The sequence below is a fragment of the Cibotium barometz genome, chromosome 38 (assembly GCF_041138505.1).
Source record: "Cibotium barometz isolate CiBa-2024 chromosome 38, ASM4113850v1, whole genome shotgun sequence".
Lineage (NCBI taxonomy): Eukaryota > Viridiplantae > Streptophyta > Polypodiopsida > Cyatheales > Cibotiaceae > Cibotium > Cibotium barometz.
In genome coordinates, this window is record NC_141083.1 from 7459998 (window position 1) to 7485933 (window position 25936).

At 44.3% G+C, this 25936-nt stretch overlaps 1 protein-coding gene across 1 annotated transcript; it reads left to right on the forward strand.

Moving 5' to 3' along the window:
• Window positions 1–3633: 3633 nt before the first annotated feature.
• On the forward strand, window positions 3634–24552 carry LOC147616287 (putative chlorophyll(ide) b reductase NYC1, chloroplastic). Its single transcript, XM_086777352.1, has 4 exons — window positions 3634–3795; window positions 3881–4171; window positions 4243–4518; window positions 23890–24552. The coding sequence occupies exons 1-4, from the start codon at window positions 3690–3692 to the stop codon at window positions 24216–24218; spliced, it is 1002 nt and encodes a 333-aa protein (XP_086633478.1). The 5' UTR covers window positions 3634–3689; the 3' UTR covers window positions 24219–24552.
• The last annotated feature ends 1384 nt before the right edge of the window (window positions 24553–25936 follow it).

Below are 25936 nucleotides of genomic sequence, written 5' to 3' on the forward strand. Positions count from 1 at the left end.
TCACATATAATGCTCATGTAAATGTGGAAATATGCTCAACAATAGCAGCAGTGAAATATCTTTACAAGTACATATACAAGGGGCATGACAGAGCAACAATAAGATTTAGCACTGTACAAGGTGGGGATGTTAATGCTGCTTGCGTAGTCGATGAGATTCAGAGGTATTTGGATGCACGTTACGTCTCTGCATCAGAGGCATGTTGGAGACTCTTTGAGTATGATTTACACAATGAGAAGCCTGATGTGCAACGGTTGCAGGTACACTTAGATGGGGGTCATAATGTTATCTTCAGAGATGATGATAATATTGCAGATGTTTTTCAGAGGGAAAATGTAGGCAAGACTACTATGACTGAATGGTTTACCTGTAATCAACAACATCCTGAAGCAAACAATACATTGTATAGTGATTTCCCTCAACAATGGGTTTGGAACTCCAGGTTGAAGAAATGGACCAAAAGAAAGATTGGAAACACTATAGGGCGCATGTACTTTGTAGCTCCTTCGGCAGGTGAGGCATACTATGTTCGCCTACTTCTTACAATATGTAAAGGATCTAAGTCATTTGAAGATTTGCGTTCGCTCAATGGTCACATCTATCCTTCTTTCAAGGCAGCTTGCATTGCCAGAGGGATACTGGAAGATGATTCTGAATGGGTTGCATGTATGGAGGAAGCATCATCTATGCAAAATGCCTTGCAATTGAGATGTCTTTTTGGTACTATATTGCTATTTTGTGAGCCTTCCTGTCCAGGAATATTGTGGAAGAGATTTCGAGAAGAAATGATAGAAGATTTTCTATACCAGTTATCAAGAAGCAGGGGTCAGTTTATTGGTATTGAACAATTAGCTGAAACTCATGCACTACTACATTTGGAAGAAATTCTTCGTGCTCAGAGACGGACATTGGCAGATTTTGAAGGAATGCCTGAACTAAACAGAACTGATTTGGAAGTCTTGGGTGAAAATACATTGCTTTTGGAAGAGAGATCTTTTGATACTGTGAAACAATATAACCTGTCAAGTGCTATGGAGTCAACATTAACAGATAGCCAGCGTGTTGCTTTCGATGCTGTAATGCATGCAATTGCAACAGATGCAGGTGACATTTTTTTCCTGGATGGTCCGGGGGGATCGGGCAAGACCTATTTGTATAATTGCTTGCTTGCGTGAGTACGTGGACAAGGGTATGTTGCTTTGGCCACTGCATCGTCAGGTATTGCTTCTCTACTCTTGGCGAATGGACGTACTGCACATTCTAGATTCAAGATACCTCTGGAGCTAAACAATTCTTCAACTTGCAAAATCCCTGTACATGGACAACTTACTGAGGTTTTGAGAGTTTGTAAGCTCATTATTTGGGATGAGGCTCCAATGATTCATCGTTATGCTTTTGAAGCATTGGATAGGAGCTTACAAGATGTATTATTCTCAGATAAGCCATTTGGTGGAAAGGTTGTATTAATGGGAGGAGATTTTAGACAAATCTTGCCTATTATTATGAAGGGAAGACGTGAGGATATTGTTAATGCAGCATTGTGTCGTTCCTTTCTATGGAACTCTATCAAAGTTCTAAAGTTAGCTGGAAATATGCGTATTCAATCAAGCAATACTAATGGATGCAATGAGTTTAAACAGTGGGTCATGAATATTGGGAATGGAGTGGATTGTAGCGATGATAATACGATGGTGACACTACCAAGTAATATGGTCTTGCAAAGATCGAGTCTTAAAGACTTGGTACATTGGGTATACTCTGAATTGGCTATCACTACGACATATGCTTCATACTTTAGTGAGCGTGCTATTCTTGCTCCGATAAACAGTCAAGTGGATATTGTGAATAAGACAGCTTTGGATGCAATGCCTGGTGAGCCTAAGCAATATTTCAGTGCAGATTCAATTCTTGAAAATGATGAAAATTCATTCCTGTATTCCACAGAATTTTTGAACACAATCGACCTTCGGGGCGGATATCCACCTCACTGCTTGGTTTTAAAGTTAGAAGCTCCTGTTATTTTGCTTCGTAACTTGGATCCAAGACGTGGACTCTGTAATGGTACACGGATGATATGTAAGGCCTTTCACTCTAAAGTCTTGGAGACTGAAATCATCACTGGTACTAAAGTTGGTGAAAGAGTATTTCTTCCACGGATTACCTTTATATGCAGCGAGGCCCAACTACCATTCACCATGAGGAGGAGACAGTTTCCCGTCCGGCTGGCATTTGGCATGTCAATAAACAAATCACAAGGCCAAACCCTAAATGTCTTGGGGTTATATTTGGTGACTCCAGTGTTTACTCATGGACAACTGTATGTCGCGTTGTCACGAGCACGGTCTCCTCATGCTGTGAAGGTGTTACTTGAGGATAACGCTAATGTGGAGTGTTCATTTGATGATCTTCAAAGTTATACACCTACAACAAACAATATTGTTTATAAGGAGATCTTGATGACTTCAGAGTGACAAGTCAGGTTTCTTATTTAAGTTCTGCAATTTGATTAATTTTGTTGTGATTTCTTTTTTTATACATATTTGTCCATGGTAAAAGTACCTATTTTTGTTGTTTACAGACATGTCTGAGATTACCTTTACATTGGACATGCCTTTGTCGAGGATAGAACGTGAGTTTTTCTCTATATTTGCTTAACTTTTCTTGATTACAAAGTATGGAACATGACATTCTATACTAATGTCTATCTGTATACAGAGCCACCGCTATGGTCAGCTCCTATTACTGCAGGTCACGTAGCAGGGATTATGATTGATGCTTATAGGGATGGGTAAGTATAAGTGTAATTGTTAGGCATTGTATGAATATTTTTTGAACCTATATATAAATAATTGTATAACCTATTTGTTATGCTTTGATTTTAGGATATTACATGACATTGATACGTTTATGGTAAGAGTTGTCGACGAAGGCATCAAGATGTACGGGATTGGTGTTCCTGATGAGGAGTGGGGTGTCTATTTGTTTTGGAGAGAGATGGACAGATGCTTTGCATCATTTGAGGGGTATTCAGTACCCGATGAGTGGGTGTTTCTTACATCTATCATGGCCATTGGTATTCGTTATGCGTTTTATACTAGAGCTCCTCATGTACCATCCACTCGATGTTCTATTGTACGAGGTAATTTTGATTATGTTTTTCTATTATAAGATTTTTTTGAGATTTTATTTATCGATGTGTCGTTATGTGCAGATTTGATTTATCATTGTTTCGTTTGTGCAGGTCCTTTGCATTCATCGATAGTAGAGCATGTGCGGGATGGATCACCGCTTTACAATAGAGAGCGTATTGTGATGAGGAGACAATTGAATGATCCTTCTCACAAGAGAAGAATTCAATTTGTTGATTCTGACATTACTGACTGAGAATACGTATTTTGTGGTGCATTTTGAGAATATGTAATATTGGTCCTTTTTTGCATCTTCGTATGCTACATTACTATGATATTTTTGTATTCGCCATAAATCTACGAGACATGGATGTTATTTTAAGATATATATATATAAAGTCACTTGAAATAATGTATTGTGTTTACTTAAAACATGACCTAAATTGGAGAAACTGAGTTTATTTTTTCTAGAACTCTACCTGTCGGCCGCAGCAACGCGCGGGTCCAATACTTGTATATGTATATATCGGTCGTCGTCGTCGCACACAAGGTTCAGCAGGCATGGCTTCTGCTCTTGTTGGTGTATGTATCCAGAGTTATAGCTTTGTCGTTCCTCCTCCTCCTCGTCGTCCTGCTGCTGCCCGCCGACACCACCACTGTCCAAAGGGTAAGCTCTCCATGTCACCTTCGAAGCCCTTGCCCTTGGAAGCCCTCCAGTCGGTGGTGAATCCTGAGATGATGAAATGTTGCAGGAGAGGGCATCCTGTCGGCCCATCCTGCTCCTGGGGTAGTGATAACGGGGGGAACCAGGGGCCTTGGGTATGCCCTGGCGCGAGAGTTCTTGGCTGGCGGGGCCCGCGTGGTCCTGTGTGGGCGTGACGGGGACAGATTGCAAGCTGCTTTGGGCGCGTTGCGAAGCGAACACAGCAATGCCCTGTTGTCTGGCATGCCTTGCGACGTCTCCAAACCCCAAGATGTTGCACGTTTCGCAAGCTTCTCGGAAGACGCCCTCGGCAGTATCCAAATTTGGATCAACAATGCCGGTAAGAAACTCTCACCTCGCCACTTCATGTTCTCTTCCTGCTGGCAATTGATTCGATTGCCTTGGCCACAGGTGAGGTCACCTCAAAGCGGCTGTTGACAGACATCGAACCGGAAGAGATCGTTCGAGTCTCCAATACGAACGTACTTGGTTCACTCCTCTGCTGCCGAGAAGCTGTAAGGATTATGAGTCAACAATCACCCAGCGATGTTCCAATATACCACATATTTAACATGGGCTTCTCGCGTTGGGGAGCCAAGTTTACTCGATCAGCCTGTACGCATAAAATGACCAAAATTGCTTTGACTCAACTCACAGTCTCCCTGAACGAAGAACTGAAAAATGCAGGTATGCACGATGTCACAGTTTTTGTGAGGCTTTTGCTCTTTGAATGTCAAAAGTATGGGACAAAGGAGTTGTTAAGATCACCGAGGGTAAGGACAGTTCTAGTGGGGGGTAGTGAAGAGTTCCAAGTTCCACATGAGCTTTCCATAGGGATCACTAAGCACCTAAGCCCAATATGGATTTTGCGGATGTTGGTTTGAGCATATACAGGCAAGGAAGTACAGGTGGATACAAGTATGAGTTAGTGGTTTTGAGGAGCGGATACAAGTACAAGGCGACATGTTTGAGGAGTGCCATTTCTATTGACTCGTTTATCCACAGGAGTGGTTGGCATTTGGCAAAGAGAGGTTTGGTGTCGCATTTGAGTGATGTACTAGTGAATGGAGATGTTTCTATGCCTTTTGGATGGAAGTATATAAGGGGAGAGTTCTCAATGGGAGGGTGCTCTCATCAAACATCCAGCTCCTTAGGTGAGACTGGCGTGGAGTTTTTTGGTTCTCGTACATCAATATGGAGACTCTACAACTGAGAACAACTGTAGTCTCTTCTTAGTGAGGCAAGTTGGTAGAGCCCCGGCCCCATCAGGGTAGCCTACTCGCAAATGAGATGCACGTCTATTGTTAGCTTTTTTCGCTTGCATCTTATCTTGTACAAGCAGTGGGGGTGAAAAGAGCCATGCCCACCAAATGCTATTCATGAGTAGGGAATTACCTTAGTACCTTTCTTCTTCCTTTCAGTGGACATCATTTCCTAATCTTTTCCACTGCCTAAAGTCCCTACTAGGAAATGCTTAATTTTTACAAGATAAGTAGATGAAATTTAATCTTGGCAGGACAGCTCTATTTGCTAGTAAAGGACAGTTAAATCAGTTCAGCCCTCTGTATGCAGCCCCGAAATAGCTCATTGTGCTTCAGACTACCTCTTTGACATAGTTTGACTTTGATTACCAATTGGAAGGGGTTTACAACACGCCCCTCTTATGCCTTTTGTACTATCTAGTGTCTACCTACTGCAAGAAAGATAAGTAGATAAAATTTAATATTGGCAGGACAGCTCTATTTGCTAGTAAAGGACAGTTAAATCAGTTCAGCCCTCTGTATGCAGCCCCGAAAAAGCTCATTGTGCTTCAGACTACCTCTTTGACATAGTTTGACTTTGACCACCAATTGGAAGGAGTACCCCTCTAATGCCTTTTGTACTATCTACTGCCTACCTACTGCAAGAAAGGGGGTTGCACTCAATATAGAATACACACATCCTAGCACTCATCACATGGAATGCACACAAGGGTAGACAAACCACCATGGATCCTTGAGCAATAAGCTCAAGAGAAGATTGTATATCAAAAGATGCCAAAAAGGTACAAAAGCTGTCCCAAAAGTGACTTATATAGTCACTTACTCCTAGGACTATTCACACATGGGCTGCCCATAAACCCAAGTCCTATGTCCCAAATCATGTGCCTGGGCCCTCATCCCACATGTGCAAGTGTAAGCCCAGCGAGGGGTGCCATGAGAGATTTAACCACGTACCCAAAAGGTAGAGATATAGAGAGAGGGGGAGAGAGAAGGGATTAGGGAGGTTTGCACAGTACACACACACTTAGTGGGGAATAGGCCTTGCCCCCTTTCAGGAATTTATTTAGGAACAATCCACGGGCTCATCGAGATCTCTGATGTTGAGCACACCATGGGGATGACTCACAAGATTCCTCACCGGGCTAGTACCAAATCCAATATACAAATCCAAGTTCAGATCCAGATCCAAATCCAAATCCAAGTCCAGATCCAAGTCTAGATCCAAGTTCAACAAACCCCCAAATTTGTACACAGGGTAGATGACGAAATATAAGATGGTCAACTGTATTCTTGATGTCCAAACTGAGGAAGACAATCCACAAGAAGGATTGAACAAAGGTGAATTATCCAAGGTAGATCCATGTGGCTGGCTGCTGAATGGCATAGATATCTGATGATAGCAGCCAAGTGGAGATTCTATCATCAAGCAGGTGGCAGTGGTCTGTACAGCAAGCAGGCGGCAAGTGGCACACATGCGCACATGTGATCCAGCAGCAAGTGGCAGTGCTGAACGGTGGAGGGTGTAGCTGTACTTGGCGGCGCTGGCGCTGGCTGGCTGGTGCAGACAAGCTGTAGGCAGCGCACGGCAACAGGGTGCAGGTTTTCAACAAAATGGCAGTGCACAGCAGCAGGGTGCAGGCATTCAACAAAATGGCAGCGCTCAGCAGCAAGCAGGTTGGCGGCGGCCAGTCAAGCCTGTCAGCGGTGGTACTGACAATAGGTGCAGCCAGGCGGTGCTTTGATGGCGCTAACAGCAGCTGGTGACACACAGCAGGTACACTGTTGGTTGGCGCACAAGTGTATGGTAATGATGAACTCCGAACCTTGATGATGGTTAAAAAAGGTCTCCGCGTTCTTGATGTTATTCCATCCTTGTCGATGATCTTGTTCATGGTGCTACAAGAGAGGTTCTAGCCTTTTGAGTTTTTATACTTGAGGAGAGCCCTGCTTTTTGCCAAAAGCTTACCCATGCTATTGCTTTTGTCTTTTTCTCTTTTACTTTTATTAATAAAATATTACTCATCTTTTATTAAAGTTCTTGTGCTTTGCTTTTTTGGATTCAAGGCCTTGCTTTTTGGCCTTAGTTGCTTTTTGAAAAAGCGGCTTTTAGCTTTTTGGTCTGGCTTAGTCTCCTCTTGCTAGTGGTGCTCTTGGTTCGCGGTCAACCCAATTCGACTTTTTGCTTTTCTCTGCTTTTTGACCAAGACTGGCACTTTTCCATGTGCAAACTTCATGATTCCTGTTCCCATGCCTTCATCTACCTGTCCAGTGTCCGGGCACGGGTTCCATCATGTGAATAGAGCTAGGAGAGCCAAATAGTTACATTCCCTCACTCTTATATCGTAGTTGTCCTCAACTGCAAGTATAGGTGTTTCAAGTACATCCATATGTTTCAAGTACTAGCCCTGTCTAGTGAGCTTGTGTATTTGGTCTTTCCCCATATTTGTGGTGTTATCTGCTCATTTGGCAACATCTCTATGCCTTATCTTTGACCAATGGCTTTGTTCTTGATGGTACTTCCTCGCCACGTGTTGTCTCAACAGTACGGCAGTTGGTTCAGTTGGCGACGGTAACCGGCGACGGTGGTCTGTACAGCACACAGGCACACATGTGATCCAGTAGCAAGTGGCAGTGTTTAACGACGGCGGCTGCAAAAAGATGGTGTAGCTATGCATCCTCAATCATCACACTATCTCCTTGGTGAAATGGAAGTCCCAAGAACCAATGAGCCATATAGACACGTGCATAACCACATGTACTGAAGGAATCTCCGTGTAATAATCCACTAAAATGATGTTCCAAATGATTGCTTGCATCAAAGGGAACTCCATGAAGGTCACCGTCTAATGTTGATGTTGCACAGTCATGAGAATCACATTAGTATCGGTAATGATCACTAAAGTGGCCACCAAAAGTACTAGGATCCAAGGGAAAGCTTATATGCCATCCTCGGTCACCAAGTAACCATAAGTGCGAACGTGGCCTGCCTCCTGATCAAGAACCATGCATCCCAAATGACACGTGATGCATCCAAAAGTGAATGCCTTGGCTCCATAGACCATAGGGTCATGATGACATCCACAAAGGCCAAATGAACATGCCTCATAAGCAGAATCATACTCAATCATAAGTGAACCGACACCCTTACCATATATATCATCCCTTGAATGAGCTAAGGCAAGTTTAGCTTAATGTTTGGTTCTGGCACTTAAGTGCTTTAGGTCTAGAGTTTACAATTCTCTGTTTTGCTATTTTATGTTGTTGTTTAGTATCTTAGCTCAAAAGGTTTAATTTTTATCAAGAAAAAGTGTGTGTATGCTTTTGTGTGTGTGTGTGTGTGTTTTGTTTTATTAATTTATTAATTTATTTGGTTTTTTGTTTTGTTTTTGTTTTTTTGTTAATGTCTTAATTAAAAGTCTTCGTTTGATATTATCTTTTGATTTCCTCTCCTTAGTAGCTAGGTTTGTTAGTTTATTTATTTTTGATCTTTCAAATGCTTTGTTTTTGTCTTTGTCCTTCTTCACTATTATTTCTTTCTCAAATCTCTCAATTCGTAAGTTCAGATTTTTCTGACCTTATGAAAGTATATATATAGTCCCACTACATCAATGTCTCTTTGGGAAAAATCTACATGTATACTAACCACCATCATGAGTATACATAATCATCACATCCATAGCATCCCAGGTATATCCAGATGCGAATGTCTCATAGATTGAGTCTATAGTGTCAAGACAACATCCACTGTGAACAAACACAAATGCCTCATAGATATGATATCTGACCTCATAAGTGAAAGAGTGCATATAGCGGAAGCAAGATGAGTACTAGAGTGTGCTGATATGAGAAGTGCAAGAGAGAGAGAGAGAGAGAGAGAGAGAGAGAGAGAGAGAGAGAGAGAGAGATGAAGCTAATGAGAGATTAGGGGAGAGAGATTGACTGCTCGTGTGATCGCCTGCGACCTACTCGCCTTCATCTCTGAGAGAGAGAGAGAGTGCGACTGTAGAGGGGAGAGAGAGTGCTGCACGAAGGGGTGTGTGTGTGTGTGTGTGTGTGAGAGAGAGAGAGAGAGAGAGAGAGAGAGAGAGAGAGACCAAAACGCAGATCGATCTATGAAGCCTTAACATGGATCTTATTGAGGAGATGATCGAGAAGGATGTGGGTTATGCTTCAGATGCCTCGGAGCAACAAAAACGTCAAAGGCTTGATGTTGATGCAAGCTACACTCCGGTGAATGTTGAAGGGAATGCAGAGGAAAGTTCTCAGGTACCTTCTCCGGAGTTTGCACGTTTGCTGCAGATCACTGGTGAGCTTCTTAGCGTGCAAATGACTGCAGTAGATAATGGTGGTGTGGCTGATGTATGCATGGAGACTCCTTTGTTGCTACAACAGCTAGCAGATTTTCATGATCGTGCTGCAATCTTCTTCTTTACTGGGCGTATTCCGTTGTTGCCTCGTCTTAGAGCATGGTTAGGCCGCTTGGTGTCGCCTGAGGCACTTGAGGAGATTTATGATGGTCCGAGAGGCTTTTATGAAATACTTTTTCACTTCGGAAGCCCGTAGGGCATTCTTGGAGCAAGTGCCACTCTTTTTGGATGGGCAGTTGGTTCATGTGGTTCCGTGGAAGCCTATGGCAGAGTACCAAGATATGTTGCGCCAGGCTTGCCCAGTTTGGGTTGAAGTGAAACAATTCCCACCAATGTTTTGGCGTGTTTTACCAGGTCTCATGCGAGGTATCGGTGATGTCTTGGTGGTGCCTCGAATGATATCTAGAAACCGAAATCGTCTATGCGTGTTGTGGGATACTGGGAGACCTAGGCTGACACATTTGCGTGTCAATATGGCTGGGCTGCAACCTTTAATGTATGAATTGAGGTGGGATACATTTGCTGGCCGCTGTTTCAAATGTGGTGAGATGCGCCACTTTGTCTCCGAATGTCCTAAGAAAGAACAAGTTATTGCTACCAAGGATATCGTTGATGGGCAGTTGCCCGTGGAAGATGAGCATGATGCTCCTTTACATGATGCCCAGCACATGGATGTACATGTGGATGTTCAGAATGAGGTTGAGCAGCCATGGGTGGAAGTACGTGGTACGATTTGTTGCCCCGCGGGGGGGTTTCTCAGATGCTGTTTGGCGGGGGCCTTTGCGTACTCATCAGGGGCCCTTACATACATATGCTCGTCGCCCTTTGGGTTCAGGTGCCCAGCAACAGACCAGGATTGAGAGGCCGGGAGGCCAACTTTCTCAGGGTACAGGGGGTTTCTCAAATGCTGTTTGGCGGGGGCCTTTGCGTACTCATCAGGGGCCCTTACATACATATGCTCGTCGCCCTTTGGGTTCAGGTGCCCAGCAACAGACCAGGATTGAGAGGCCGGGAGGGCAACTTTCTCAAGGTACAGGGGCTCTTGGGGTGGATAGAGTAGAACGCTATCCTATTAGAAGTCGTCTAACAAAAGAAGCACAACAACAATTGCCTCTTGTGTTTGGTTCGAAGGGTGAGGTCATCTCGCCATGGGATGGTCATTACCCTTTGGCACGTGCTCAGGGACTCCAAGGGCAGTCTGAGATCACAAATACGATGTCTAAAAATGCAATGCTTGAAAAGGTTCGTGATTTGGCAGATTGTCCTGGGCCTAGTACACGGCCTTGTTGATTCCTTTTCTGGGAAGGTTTATGAAAATTGTACAATGGAATGTAAAGGGTATTTCTTCGCACCAAAAGCAGTTCAAGCTTTGGCGTACAACTTTTTGTCATGGTTGGGATGTTTTGTGTGCAGTTGAACATAAGCAGCATAAGTTGGCTGGCAAAGCCTATGTATATAAGGGGTTTCATGTTTTCTACAGCGGACATCTTGCTTCGCAGTCAGGTGTTATGTTTGCTGTTCGTTCGTAGTTTCAGCCTTCTCTTGTGATTCAAGATGTTCATGGAAGATTTCTAGTGATACAGATTGTTTGGGATGATACGCCTTTATGGTTGTTAGGGGTGTATGCTCCAAATAATGCTCGTGCGCGCCGTTTGTTGTGGAATGACTTGTGTGCTCTTTCAATCTCTCATCGTGGCTTTGTGATGGGAGACTTTAATATGTGTGTCTCCAGGGAGCAAGCCACGTCGCCTCATTCTGTAATGGATGGCCTGGAGAGAACGACGTGGGAAGCTTTTGCAGCAAGGTCGCTAAAACAAGACATGTGGTCATGAAAGGGGTTACACTTATGCCTCACAACAGTTTCGGGGCACTTATGCTAGATTGGATAGGATGTATATTTTACATCAAGATCTCTTTTTGCCAGAGGTTCTTACTATGATGGTTGATCAGCAACAGGTTTTCTCAGATCATTGGCCGCTTGTGTTTGAAATGGTCTATCATCTTGTGGATGCATATAAAGGCTTGTTGGGACGCTTGCCTTTGCGCTTAAATCACACTTTTTTGGAGCATGAAGTTTTTGATGTTTATATACGTGAGTTGATACGACATTTCTCCACAAGAGTGTCCATGGCTGATTATCATGCTTGGCCAGTGTTCTCGGAAATTAGCGCGGCATTATGGTCTTGCTAATGCCTCTATACAAAAACAGCATGTGGCTCTTTTGGAGTCGCTTTTAAAGGGCTTGCAGGCGTTCATGTTTACTGACTCTATGGATGCTGAAGTTGTGGATGCCATAGAATGGCTGAAAAAGGAGCTATCTAGGGTGCAGGAAGCACAATATGTTCGCTTTAAACTACTTGCTCGTCTTGATGCTTTGCAGGATGCTAATTGTCAATCTCATCGCTTCTATGATAAGTTGCATCAAAAACATATGCGTGAGAAAATTGTTAGGCTGATGGATGCCCAAGGCAACCTTGTTTCTCAACCTTCTGAGGTTATTCAGCATTGCATCAAGTTTTATGAAGATTTGCTTGCCCCTCGAGAGGATGTCTCGCCGGCTGTCCTGGCTGCAAGGGAGTCATTGTTTGCTGAAGTACGATATCAAGTTGACCCTGATGTGGCGGTTCAGCTTGATGCTCCTGTTACTCAAGGGGAAGTGGAAGCTGTTCTCTCCAAACTTCCCATGGGAAAGAGCCCTGGTTGGGATGGTTTGACAAATGAGTTTTTCCGAAAATATGTTGATCAGCTTGCAGAGCCTTTGACGCTTATTTGTCAAAGGGTTTGGGATGAGGGATATATGCCTGCCGATTGGAAGTTGGCATACTTCTTTTGTTGCCCAAAGTCCCTTCGCCTACTTCTTTGGCTCAATGGCGCCCGATCTCACTTATGGGTATTATGTATAAAATCTTTACAAAGATTTTTGCCAATCGCTTGTAGAAGGTGCTTCCTACTCTTATTCATCCATATCAATATGGATTTGTGCATGGCAGGAATATTTTGCATAGTATTCTTAATGTTCAAATTGGAGTGGATTATGCCAAGGCAAAGAAGCAAGAGATTGTGATGGTGCAGCTGGATCTTGAAAAAGCTTTTGATCATGTCAGCTGGTCTTTCCTTTCTCAGTTAATGACAGCCATGGGCTTTGGTCCCAAAATGGCTAATTTGGTGCATTTACTTGGCTCTGGCTCTATCACGCAGATTATGCTCAATGGAGGACTTTCGGATGGTATTTCTCTCACCCGTTCTCTTCGGCAGGGCTGTCCTCTTAGCCCTCTTTTCTTTGCCATTGCCACTCATCCTATGTTATCTCGCCTAGATGCTATGGAATCGCATGGTGAAGTGGTTGGTTTGCATCTCCCTCATGGCAAGCAATTGGTTGCTCAAGCCTTTGCGGATGACACTTTTATGTTTCTCAGGGACGAAAAAGCCAATATAGATCAAGCAATGGAAGCTTGGAATAATTTTGCTTTGGCTTCTGGGCTGAAAATAAATTCAACAAAATCAGCCCTCATTGCGGAATTTGATCTTGAGGCATTAGGGTGGCAAGGCCGTGTGGTGCATATAGGAGACATTGTTCGTCATCTTGGGTATTCGGTGGGTGTGGATGTGGACCTCCAAGCGCTTCTTGCCTGGATTTCTGCTCGGATCTCGGATAAATTTGTGTATTGGAAAGCTCAAGGGTGGCCTATGCACGTGAGGGTTAAGGTAGCTCAGGTTATTATGCTTAGCATGATTTCCTATTTTTTGCCTTTGCTACCTTGGACGCACAAATCTCTTCTCCGTTTGGTTGCTCCCATTCGGTTTATGCTGTGGAAGAGGCAAGGAAATATTATGGGTCAAACATGGATAGCTTGGAATCACATTACGACGCCCAAAAGAATGGGTGGGGCTGCTTTATTGGATGTCCGCTTGCATATGGTGGCGCGTAGGTGGGCGCTTTTTCAGGATATGTGTTTGCAGGAGCAACCTTGGGTATTCATGGCTCGTGACTTGATCGAGTTGGAGGGATTGTCACATGGACGGACACGTGTGCAGGCTTCATGGTGGGACATTGTGAATGCGGCTCATCTTGTTCGTATTCGCTCATCTCACATTTTATCGTATATTCTCCTTTCTTGGCATGAAGTTCTACTGTTGGCTCGGTGGGATCCTGGTCATGAAAGACTACTTTTGAACTCTTTGCAGTTCGAAACATTTGTGGAGTCGCGTGTCATTGTTTGGCCAGACAGAGATACTTCATGCATACGACTCAACCGCATGGTCAGGTTAGGCTTGGTTAGAATCCGAGATGCTGTGATACCTGGTCGTGACAGGCCATATTTGTTTCGTCGTATTCGGCAGTACTTTAGGGTTCCTCGGACATTTCAGCCACTATGGGTTGACATCATGCATGCAGTTGAGCCTTTTACTCCATTGCCTCGGCCATCTGCAGATCAGCGTTGGCTTGATTGGGCACTATGTAAATCTGGTGACTTGATATCACTTTCAGCTAACCAGGTCTATCATAAGCTCGTATCAGAGAAAGATTGGGTTTCAGCCAAGGCCAATAAGGTGTGGGGATTGCACAAGTCTAAATCATGGTGGCAGAAAACTCTTATGCGTGGTTGGCAGTCTAAACTCCCTTACCAAGGTAAGGTTTTCATTTGGAGGATGTTGGTGGGAGGGTTACCTACACGGGATCAGCTCAGCCGTCGTAAAATTACATTGGCCTCTTGCTTCTTCTGCACGACATGCAATGAAACAGTTATGCATCTGTTCATGAGTTGTCCAGTGGCCCGTCAGATTTGGTCTTTTGTCTCTCGCGTTTGGGAGGTAGTAGAGAGGTCTATTGTTTCGGCTCATCAGTGGATATTTGGGATTTGTCCTCAAGTCATTACTTCGGACAGTCACCTTGTGATATTCCATTTCCTTAGATGGACAAGACTTTGGCATATTTGGACTACACGGAATGGGTTCATCTTTGATTCCTTGTCTGGAATACATGGACACATTCTACGTTTCCGCGGTTTGTTGCTTTGGCAGTTTTCTTCTCTTCTCTTAGCTCAGCTACTGGATGCAGATGTTATTTCGTTATGGTCTACGGCGGCTCGGCTGGCTCATCTTTGATGCTTTTATCTGGGATGCTTATTTGGCTAGGAGGCTTTCTTATTAGTGTACAGGTTTGCATGGTCATGATCCTTTAGAGGATCTTTTGTGGGGGTTTTTTTGGGGCCATAGGTTCTGTGTGAGCCATGTGGCTGATGTACATTTTTACATATAATATAAAACACCATTTCACGAAAAAAGAAGAAGAGATGAAGCTAATAAGCTGAATATACTGCAATGAAAGCAATCCCGAGCAAGAGACATAATAGTCTCATAAGTGAAGGATACAAAAGGTGAGAGTGTGTCAACACATGAACCACACCTCCAACAATGAATGAATGGAAAAGGGGAGAGGCCAACCCACCTATTTATAGGTCATATGGGGTTGGCTGACTGGAGCATCAAGACCTGGCTGACTGGACAAAAGGAGCTGGCCGATTGGAAATGCATCACTCGACTTGGGAAAAATACAAGGAAAATGGGGAAAAATAAGGGTGTCCAGCCCACAACCAAGGGCCATAAAAGGATCAAATGTGGGCACAATACATGGGTAGATTATGGGGATGAATATGCTAACATCCCCTCTCAGCACTAGATGCTGAACAAACTCCGAGAAGTCGAAGATGAGGAGCCAAGGAAACCTGAGACACGGCTTGGTGAACAAATCTGCTGCATTCTCTGTTGAAGGACAATTCTCCAAATGCAAATCTCCAACAAGAACCCATTCATGAACATAGTGATATTGAATCTCAATGTGTTTCATACGAGCATGAAACACAGGGTTCTTGGTTATGGCGATGCAACTCTGATTGTCACACCAAAGAAGAGTAGATCCGGAAGGAGGAAAGCCAAGTTCTTCCAATAATCTCCGCAACCAAATCACCTCATAGGTAGCATAACAAACTGCACAATACTTTGCCTCTGTAGAGGAAAGCGCCACAGTAGGTTGCTTTTACTGCTCCATGAAATGGCTCTCGACCCAAGTGAAAAAACACAACTAGTGGTCGAACGTAAAGTATTCGGATCTCCAGCCCATCTCCAGCCCAATCTAAATCAGACCATCCTAGAAGAGTGTACTCTTGGCCATAGAAGATGCCAAAGTCCAAAGTACCATGCAAGTACCGAAGAACCCTGAGAGCACACCGTCAATGCTACTGACATGGTTTGGATGTGAAAGAACTCAATAAGCTGACTACGAAACAAATGTCCAATCGGGAGTAGGTCAACCATACCAAACAACTGACGAGATCCTGATACTTTCCTTGATCAATCCAAGCATCAAGAAGAGAAGTAGCCATAGGAGAAGATATTGGTCTACACCCAGTCATTTGAAACCTGTCAAGAATCTTCCATGTGTACTTCTGCTGAGAGAAGAAAATACCATGAGGAGTCAGCCAAATCTCAAAGCCAGGAAAATAATGTAGAAGGCAATGATCTGTCATCTCAAACTCTCTCTCCAAAGTGTCTATGACTGAACGGATCCGCACAGAATAAGAACCTGTAAAGATGAGGTCATCAACATAGACGACAACGATAACAACTAATCCCCTCTCAAGGAGGATATGAAGGTTTGAATCTGCATGAGAATGGCGTAGGCCAAGCTTTTGAAAGAACTCATCAATCTGCTGATACCAAGCCTGCAGAGCTTTCTTAAGACCATACAAAGCTTTCTTTAGCCGATACACTTGGTGCTGTCCTCCTAGAACCTCAAATCCCGGTGACTGATCAACATACACTTCCTGGGTTAGCTCTCCATTCAGGAAAGCCGACTTGACGTCCATCTGGAATACAGACCATCTATGATGTTCTGCAAGAACAAGAACGGTTCGAATGGTAGTCATACGGGCCGTCGGAGCGAAGGTCTCATCGAAGTCAACTCCATGGCGCTGAGCATAGCCCTTGGCAACCAACCTCGCCCTGTGCTTGTCCAAGCTGCGATCAGCTCGGTACTTCGTTTTGAAGATCCACCACACACCAATCACCAGGCACCAAAATCCAAGTGCCATTCTGTTCAATAGAAGATGCAGGAGTCTTGTCAAACACCACATCACCGCTCACAACAACTTTACCGGCCTGTTGATCATATAGACGATATGCCTTGGACACAGAACTATATTCGAGAAAAGTCTTATGCTGAGACTTCGAGTCCAACTTGGAGCGATGCTTCTTAGGCACATGTAAATATGCCGAACAACCAAATACCCGCAAATGTACAACATAGGGCTTCTCACCATGGAAAGCCTCATATGGAGTTTTATCTGGAAGAGTAGTAGTAAGAGACCTATTCTAAATATAGACAGCAGTGGAAGCCGCCTCAGCCTAGAAATGTCGAGGTAAAGAGGAATGCTCAAGCATAGGACGGGCCATCTCCATGATAGTCCGATTCTTCCTCTCTGTAACTCCATTCTGTGATGGAGTATATGCTATAGTAAGCTGTCTCCGAATGCTGTGATCCTTGCAATGTTGCTGAAACTCCCCCTCTGTCGGTCCTGAGAACCTTGAGCGAAGAACCGGTCTCTTTTTCCACCTCAACCTTCCAATCAACCATCCTTGGACTTCAAAAAGAAAATCCAACTAAATCTGGAGAAGTCATCCACCATCACGAGCATGTATAACACCTTACTCAAAGATGCGGTACTCGTAGGACCACATAAGTCCATATGAACAAGAGCGAGTGATGTCGAAGATTTGTGTGTCGCCTCCTTCAGAAAGGCGGTTCGGTGTTGCTTCCTTTGTAAACAGAGGAACAAACAGAAGTTGGAGTCTTGATGGTTGGTAAACCCTCAACCAACCCATCCTTTGAAGCTTGCTGTAGAAGCTGATAGCTTAAATGGCCAAACCGAGCATGCCAAAGAGCTAAAGAGGAACCAATAGAGAGCAAAGTGGTCAACTTGTACAGAGCTCAGAACCAACTGCTCATGGAGCGTCTCCAACTCTTGGAGGTAGCAGCAGCACGTCCTTCTACACCTCCAGCAGCACCCTACTACATCTCCCTCTTCTTTCAGATGGAACAACAAAGGAGAGAGGACGAGGCCCGAAGGAAAAGAGAAAAAGCAGAAAGATGGGACTATGAGGAAGCCCAACGCAGGATCGATGAAGACCGACGTCAGGTTGAACTCGCCGCTCGGGAACACCAACGTGAGCTTGATCGAGAACATATGTTACTCGAGCACCAACGGGAAAAGGAGGCCATACACTTGAGGTATCAGCAGCTCTCCTTAGTCTCCCCAATCATAGGTGTCACTAGCTAGCAGCTCGCAGCAGCATCAACCACCATCATTCGTAGTCAACCAAACTTCAGTAAGTATGATGGTAACTGTGATCATTCATCAGTTAATCAATTTATTCATCAGTTTAATGCTCATTTTCCATTAGCTAGGATCACAGACCCACAAGACAAAGTCCACTTAGCGGCTCCCCATCTCACTGGTGAGGCAGTCACTTCGTGGCAGCATTGGTCTAGTATTCATACAGACCAGGCCACAGGTGTCACAGCCTTTGACTGGGACATCTTTGTCCATGACCTGAAGACCAGATTTCTCCCGTCCCAGTACATGAATGGTCTCTGAAAGACGAGTTCTATGGACTCAGACAGAACGGATCCCCAGTGCTTCAGTTTTCCGGTAAGGTTATTACTTTAGCACATCAGTTAAGGTTATCTGAGCAGGCTAAGATGGAGCAATTCATTCGTGGATTGGACTCTAACATTCGGTTCACAGTTCGTAACTATGAACCAAGTACATATGACCGGGCTCTGACTCTCGCTCAGAATGAAGAAATGAAGCTTAACGGGGGCAAGCCCAAGCAGTCATCTCAGTCCAGTACAGTACCAAACCCCAGCAGCAGCAATCAGCTGCACAGACAGGGAAAGGTAACGCGTAGGATAAGAAGGACAGCAGTAATAGCTCCAGTTCAGGGGGTAAGAAGGATAAAGAACCTAAGAAAACCCCTGATGAAAAGGCTAAAGCAGGCATTACTGGAGGTTATCTTCCTCCAGAGGAGCAAAGGAAGTACCAGTCAGAAAATAGATGTTTTTTCTGTCATATTATAGGGCATGGTAAGAAGGATTGCCACAAATGGCAAGCGGCACAAGCCGCCAAAACTCCTTCTGCCACAGTTGCCACAGCCTTCCCAGCTCCTCCAGTCCCACCTCCTACCTCAAATGGAGTTCAACTTTTACCTTCCATGCATCCTATGCCATTCGTGGTATTTGATGCCAAGCAGGAGGGTGAGAGCGATGCTGCTCAGAAGAGCCTTATCCGAGCTTATGGCTCTGCCCAGGGCCGACAGTTTGTAGTCCTTTTCGATATGGGTAGTTCTGAAGACGCCATCTCTTCCCAGTTGGCTAATAAATTGAACTGCACATTAGTCCCATATCATCTGGATGTGTACGGGTTTACACTTGGTCTTCGCACCCACATTTCCCAGAAGACACAACAATTTGCCTTTGAAGTTCAAAAGGCCACATGTCAACGAGATTTCATCGTCTCTCCTCTGTTGGGGTCTGACGTGATCTTAGGAATTCAGTGGTTCCGTCAATACGAGCCTATTCCCAATTTGGGGCAGGACACTTTTACTATTTGTAAAAGGTTTTCCTGAGCCTGTCATGATTCGTGGGTATAGAAGCATTCTTAGCATCCCATTGATTTCACATCTCCAGGCCAGACGAGCTATCCGCAAAGGAGCAGAAGGAGCACTCCTTTATGTTCGTGCTCAAACAGCCCCTCCCTCATTAGTAGCATCCGTTACATCTTCAGTCCCTCAGTTAGCAGACCTCCTATCCAGACACCAGGACATTATGCTTAGGGACGATCTCCCGCGCAGTCTCCCACCCTCTCGCCCTGAGGACCATCACATTGATTATGTCCCTGGATTAGATCCTCCTAGCAGGTTTCCCTATCGTCTTTCCAAGACTTTAGAGGGCGATTTAGAAAAGCAGTTATCTGAGCTTCTCCGAGCCGGATTCATTCGGCCTTCTTCCTCCCCATTTGCTGCACCTATTCTATTTGTCCAAAAGAAGGACAAGTCTGCACGCCTTTGTGTAGACTACAGGGCATTAAACAAACTCACTATCAAGAATAAGTTTCCTATGCCCAGGATAGAGTACATTTTGGAGCATTTAGACGGTGCTAAGTTTTTCACTAAGATTGACCTCAAGAGTGGTTACCATCAGGCCCGCATTTTTGAAGCTGACATTCCAAAAACAGCTTTTCGGACAGAGCGTGGTCACTACGAGTTCGTAGTCATGCCTTTTGGGCTTACAAATGCACCCGCAACGTTCAATAAGATGATGTCTAGGATTTTCGCAGTCCACATTGGGAAGTGTGTTTTCATATTCCTTGATGACATACTAGTCTTCTCAGCCACTGCGGAGCAGCATGAGAAAGATGCAACTTTTGCGAGATAATTAGCTCTACATAAACGCCAAAAAGTCTGTCTTTGGTGTTAAGGAAGTTCAGTATTCGGGCTAGGTTCCGATGGGATTAGACTGGACCCATCAAAGGTTCAAGAGATCTTAGATTGGGACATTCCTAAGACTGCCCAAGAAATCCGTTCATTCGTAGGTCTTTGTCAGGCCTATAGTACCGGTGTCCATCAGTTTTCCAACCTTGCAGCACCTCTGACCGACTTGCTCAAGGGGGTGAAGACTCGCAAGCAGAAAGTCTCAGTTACAGGTAAGGCACTTATGCATTCCGTGCACTCCAGAAAGCTGCCTCAGAAGCACCTGTATTAAAGTTAGCATCATGGGACGAACCTTTCGAGGTCATCACCGATGCCAACAATGTAGCCATAGGTGCAGTCCTCCAACAGGACAATAGACCTGTGGCATATTATAGCAGAAAGTTGGATGTCGCCGAAAAGAATTATTCGGTATATGTCAAAGAGCTTTTGGGTGTGATCACAGCGCTCAAACATTGGAAGCCTTTTCTTTATGGACAGACTTTCACAGTGAAAACAGACCACCAAGCACTTAAGTGGCTTCAGACTATGCCTAGTGCCCAGTGGAGTGATCGACAGGCCAGGTGGAGTCAAATCTTCCAATAGTTTGGAGGTATGATTGAATACAGTAGCAGATGCTCTCAGTCGAAAGTCCAGCATCCAGGCAGTCCAAGAAGCTACCATTCTCAAAATCATGGGGAAGGACTTGGATAGTATGAAAGACCAATATGTCAACTCCCTTGAGTTTGGTACTCAGTATAGTTTGGCCCTCACTTCTAAGCCTAGCCACTATTCAGTACAGAACGGTTGGTTGTTCTACAAGAACCGTCTCTGTGTTACTCGGGAAAAGCGTTCTGCTCTTCTCCACGATGCCCATGACTCCTTAGTTGGAGGACATAGGGGTATCAACAGTACCCTTCAGAAATTAGAACGGTCCTTTTATTGGCCAAAGATGAGGCGTGATGTCTATGCACATGTACAAGCCTGTAAGATTTGTCAAAAAGTCAAGGTTCCTCCCCATACAAAGAAGGCAGGTTTACTTCAACCTTTGCCTGTCCCCGACGGACCTTTCATCGACTTATTTATGGACTTTGTAGGGCCTCTACCAGCATTCACTGGATCCCGTCACACTCAGTGTTTTACCATTGTGGATCGCTTTAGTAAATTCTGCATGCTCATCCCATGCAAGCATACGGCCACAGCCGAGGACGTAGCCCGTTTGTTTCTCAAGCATTGGTATCCAATTTGTGGTTTGCCTAGCATCATAACATCAGATAGAGATTCCAAGTTTACCTCGCATTTTTCGAGGGCATTATTCGAAAACTTCGGAACTAAGTTGCAGCTGTCTAGTGCATTCCATCCCTAGACAGATGGCCAGACAGAAATTTATAACCAGTTGGCCTTTGATGTCCTCAAGTCATACTGTCATGACCAGGAGTCCAAATGGGAGCACTATCTTCCATTGGTCCAAGCTATCTTGAACGACACTCATTCATCCAGTGTCGGATGGACTCCATATGAAGCAGCCTTTGGTCGCCGTTTTTCTTCTCTTTTGACGAGAATGGTGTCTCCATCTTTAGAGGCTAATAAAACCACGGAAGCATTTTCCGAGATCATTGAGTCAGCCAAGGACCGCTTGACCAAAGCTCAGGAAGCATATAGCAGACAGGCAAATAAGTCTAGACGAGATGTCCACTTCAAGGAAGGGGATTGGGTCTATTTGCGTATCATGAAGCAGAGATTGAAACAAGTGGGCAAACGTTGTCCCAAGCTTTCATTCCGTAGTTTTGGCCCTTTTCCAATAGTTAAGAAGTTAAGTGATGTCTCCATGAAGTTAAAGTTGCCTGCCAGTTGGACAATGCATGATGTTTTCCATGTTTCTTGGCTAAAACCATAGGTTGGTCCAGAAGTGTTTGATGTTTCAGATGAACAGCAGCCAGACGTGGTAGACGAGACAGAAGTGATTGAGCCTGAGCAGATCCTTCTTCATCGATGGAAGCATGGTTCCGGTCGACGGATTCGTCAGCTCTATACGAAATTCCGAGATCGAGACACCCACGAAGCCGTATGGCTCGACGAGGAGTTCTTCCAGGAGTACCCCCAGTTATTGGTGGACTACTTGGAAGCCATGAACCTGCCGCCAAGCTAATTACGAGGGAATGTTACATGCACTCTGCACTCAGTGCATGGTGACAAGATGACTCATCATCAGAAGTGCAACAGTTGTACAGTATAAGAACCCAGTAGGATGATATTTGTCGTACGTCGTGACCCCATTGTACATCCGTATGCATGAAGAAAATTCAGCCTATCTTGAGTCAAAACATCCACATTTTCATAACTTGGTTCAATGGTATCATGAACAAAAACCAAGTACGCTGAAAGACTCTTTTTCATTGCTTTATTAATCTGGATGTGAGATACAGCTGGAAGAGAATCCCCTTTCTTGCCAGCATCAATAACATGCATGCGGCCTTTATGCATAAAGGAAATTTTGTTTGTCTTGTACTCTTTGCGGGGCTCAAGCCTATGATGCCATGGCTTGCAAAGCAATACATCACATCCATTAAGAGGTGCAACCAAGAAATGCTCATGATCAAGATAACCCTGAATATGTATGCGTAACTTCCCAATAAGTGGGGTAACCTGCACCTGCTTCAATTTGAGGCCCCATGTCCTTAACCTCAATGTCCAAGGCGGCTGCCAGCTGGGTAGATATGAAGTTATCTGTTGCATAATCATCAAACATAAATAGAGCGGGCTGATCCTTGATTTGATCCCATGCTTTGCATACCATCCTCTCTTCACCATCATGCTTCGTGTTTCCCTGCACATCGGGAACGGCATGCACATTTGCCTTGGGTTGCTTGTCCTCATGCTTTTGTTTGCAGTTGGGGCATTGCCTAAACATATGCTCTTTACTTCCACAAGAAAAGCAGTTCCCCTTCTTTGCATATTGCTCCCTTTGCTTGGGAGTCAAGCCAAATTTGTTCTTCTTTGGCTTTGGTCCCGAATTACCCACCACTGAAGGGCGCTCTATCCCGATAACGAGATAGTAGTTGCTTATTACTTTAGAGAGAATGACTGTGGACTGTAGATAAGCCAAACGCAAGATCTCGGAGGATCGGAAGCCTTGCTGAACTGTACACGGCTGTAGAAACACCTCAATGAATTGATCTCGAGCCTATGCACTCTTCCCAAGGGCATGAGGAAGGGCTGCACATTTGAGGCTGAGAAAGGACTGCGGTGGACTGTTCTAAGCTATGTAACTATGCTGTAAATGCTTATGAATGATATGTTACCTTCACCAGATGACTGTTGCATGTATGGATGATGCACAAAAGGCAGAATACTGTTGTAGAACTGATGCTGGACTGAAACGCAGACTGTAGACTGAAACACAATGCTGGAAACTGCTGTACATCTGCAAATGCAGGACTGAACTGCAGACTGTAGGGCTGTAGATCTGCAAACGCAGGTCTGTATGGATTGAATAGCTGCTGGTGGTGATATGGGCTCAAACGTTAGTTCTTTTTACATGCTTTCATGTCAATTTGCATACTTAGTTGCAGTGAAGCATGCCTCGTACATTAGTCCCTTGTTGTCATTTGTGAGACATTAGAATTTTCTCTCTCTCTCTCTCTCTCTCTCTCACACACACACACAGATGGTATCCATGTGGCCAGTTTACCCTAAGGATGGCATATGGATGGAGACATGGATGAAGAGGAGGGATTTTAGGTCAGCAAAGTAGCAATGGTCAAGTGGAATCACATTTTCAAAGTTTCATGACAACGCTGCTGGGCTCGATGTCAAAGTGTTTTTGCGTTAGATGTGTGGGGTAGTTGCTATAGGGATTCAAATCTTTATTCTTTCTTATAATTCTGTGGTATCTGATATTGTAGGACTTACCAACATTGGAGTGCACAATCTTTCGCCGGGGATGGTGCTTACAGATTTGCTTTTAAAAGACTCCACCCCATTGTCACGTCGGTTTTTTAATGTGCTGGCTGAGGAGCCAGAGACAGTTGCAGCAGCATTAGTACCTTGCATCGTCAATGTTGAGGGTTCAGGTCAGAGCGTCGAGTATTTGTCTCCTGTATCAGCTGTGGTGAAATTGCTGGCGAATTTTGGGCAAATATTCAGAGGTGGACGTTTTTTTGATGAGAAAGGAGATCGTGTGAGAGTGGACGGATGTAGATATCAACAGAACGGCGTTAAAGTATTGTTCTAATAGTTCGTTTATGCTCCTCACCATTAATTTGAGTGGGAAGTAATGTTCTCTACTGATTCTTTGGCCTCATTTTCCTGGGTCCTTAATTTGAGGCTTCTGCAGTGGGAGTGTATAGTAGAGTTCCAAAGTCCAGTTTTTACCCACCCAGACAGCTTGCTTTTTAGTACTCGATCCCCTCTCTTTGACAAGACACGGTCAGAGATGAGGAAGAGATATCTGCTCCTTTGGCAGAAGCTGTTCGACTAAACTCGTGTCTTCTATTTTTTCTTTTTGAAAAAGAAAGCTCTAGAAAAATCATGAGAACGCAAATAAAATTTTCAAACTTTAAATTCTATCATGCGCATTGAAAGAGAGAATTATCATTAGTAAATGGAGTGGTGGAGCACGATAAGCCCTTTCTTCAGATCGGGTTGGATAGCTTGATTTCTTAGGCATGATTGATTCTTATTGCAAGTCACAAAAGCAACTGCCGGATCATTGGTAGTGGCACAGCAGGCCTCTTAAAGACAACTCACTCTCTCTACTCCGAATTTTGTACTCCTTAAAAGCTTACTCAAAAGAAGAAAATAACAGCCTGCCAACCAATCATCCTTGGGCTCCTCCATACTTGACCTGCTCAAGAAGGCTGTTAGGAATGCATGCCTGGCAAGCATGCACAATCCCCCAGTTGAAGGACTCAACCATAATCTATATTTATTTTTCCAGTAGTATCATCACCCGACGCGTCGGTCGTCCTCTCGCCTCTTTACAACACGTCATACAATCATGCCAACTTGGTTACAGCTTGTGGGCATTTTCAAAATTTATGCCCTAAGATAGGACTCAGCATTTACCTTTCCTAATTCAATTCGCTGAGAAGCGATCGTGGGTTAAAACATATTGAGGTGGCTAGTATGTTGTGGAATTTTGAATACATACGGAGAGCGAGGAAGATAGCAACAAGAAGAGCGGGCTGGCCTGAATTGGGGACTTTGCCCATGCTGGGAAGTTACGTGTAGAAGGGAGGGAATACACAGGAGGCAAAAAGAGGAGAAGTAGAGAGGGGGCGGCTTCCCCTCGCAGGCAGGAGAGGACTAATAATGGAGAGAAGCTGGTGTAAATGACAGCACGTGCGAGCCCACTTGACAAGCTTGTGCAGAAGGGGAAGCCATTAACATGCAACGAGCTAGACAAAAGTATTAATTAATTAATTAATCATATATATGTATGCATGCACGCACAAATGTATTGTCAGATTCTCCTCTTGGGATGGATCGTACCTCATAAGAGGTTGGGTGCCTCTCGCTCTCGGGATTTTTGACGGACTCTCCTCCAAACCCAAGGGAGTGTCAACAAAGTATATGACAAATTTTTAAGATGTTTCAAAGCATTTCTAGATTAAGTAGCGGATTTTTTATTTACAATGTTATAACGCTTCCGTTGGAGAAACGATGGGAGTTTGGATCATCCTTGATTGAAAACCCCACGATCTAGCCACCACCCGGCCAGGGATGGATTTATTTTATTTTCCAGTAAGTTCATTTCCATTCATAAGATAAACCATATCATTTTCAAGCATTCATTTCAAAATCAGATTTCATCAAGAAGTTACTTTGCACTTGAGGCACAGTTCTCATTGTTGTGTAGTAGGATCATTGGTTGCCCCCAACACCGGAATTTCATCTGCAGATACCTCGGTTTGCAACCTTGGTACATCCGTGGATACAATACCCGAATGT

Coding starts and splice junctions, on each gene's coding strand:
- LOC147616287 (XM_086777352.1), top strand. CDS start 3,690: ATGGCTTCTGCTCTTGTTGGTGTATGTATCCAGAGTTATAGCTTTGTC. Junction 4,172..4,242: donor AATTTGGATCAACAATGCCG/GTAAGAAACTCT, acceptor CCTTGGCCACAG/GTGAGGTCACCTCAAAGCGG. Junction 4,519..23,889: donor CGAAGAACTGAAAAATGCAG/GTATGCACGATG, acceptor CTGATATTGTAG/GACTTACCAACATTGGAGTG.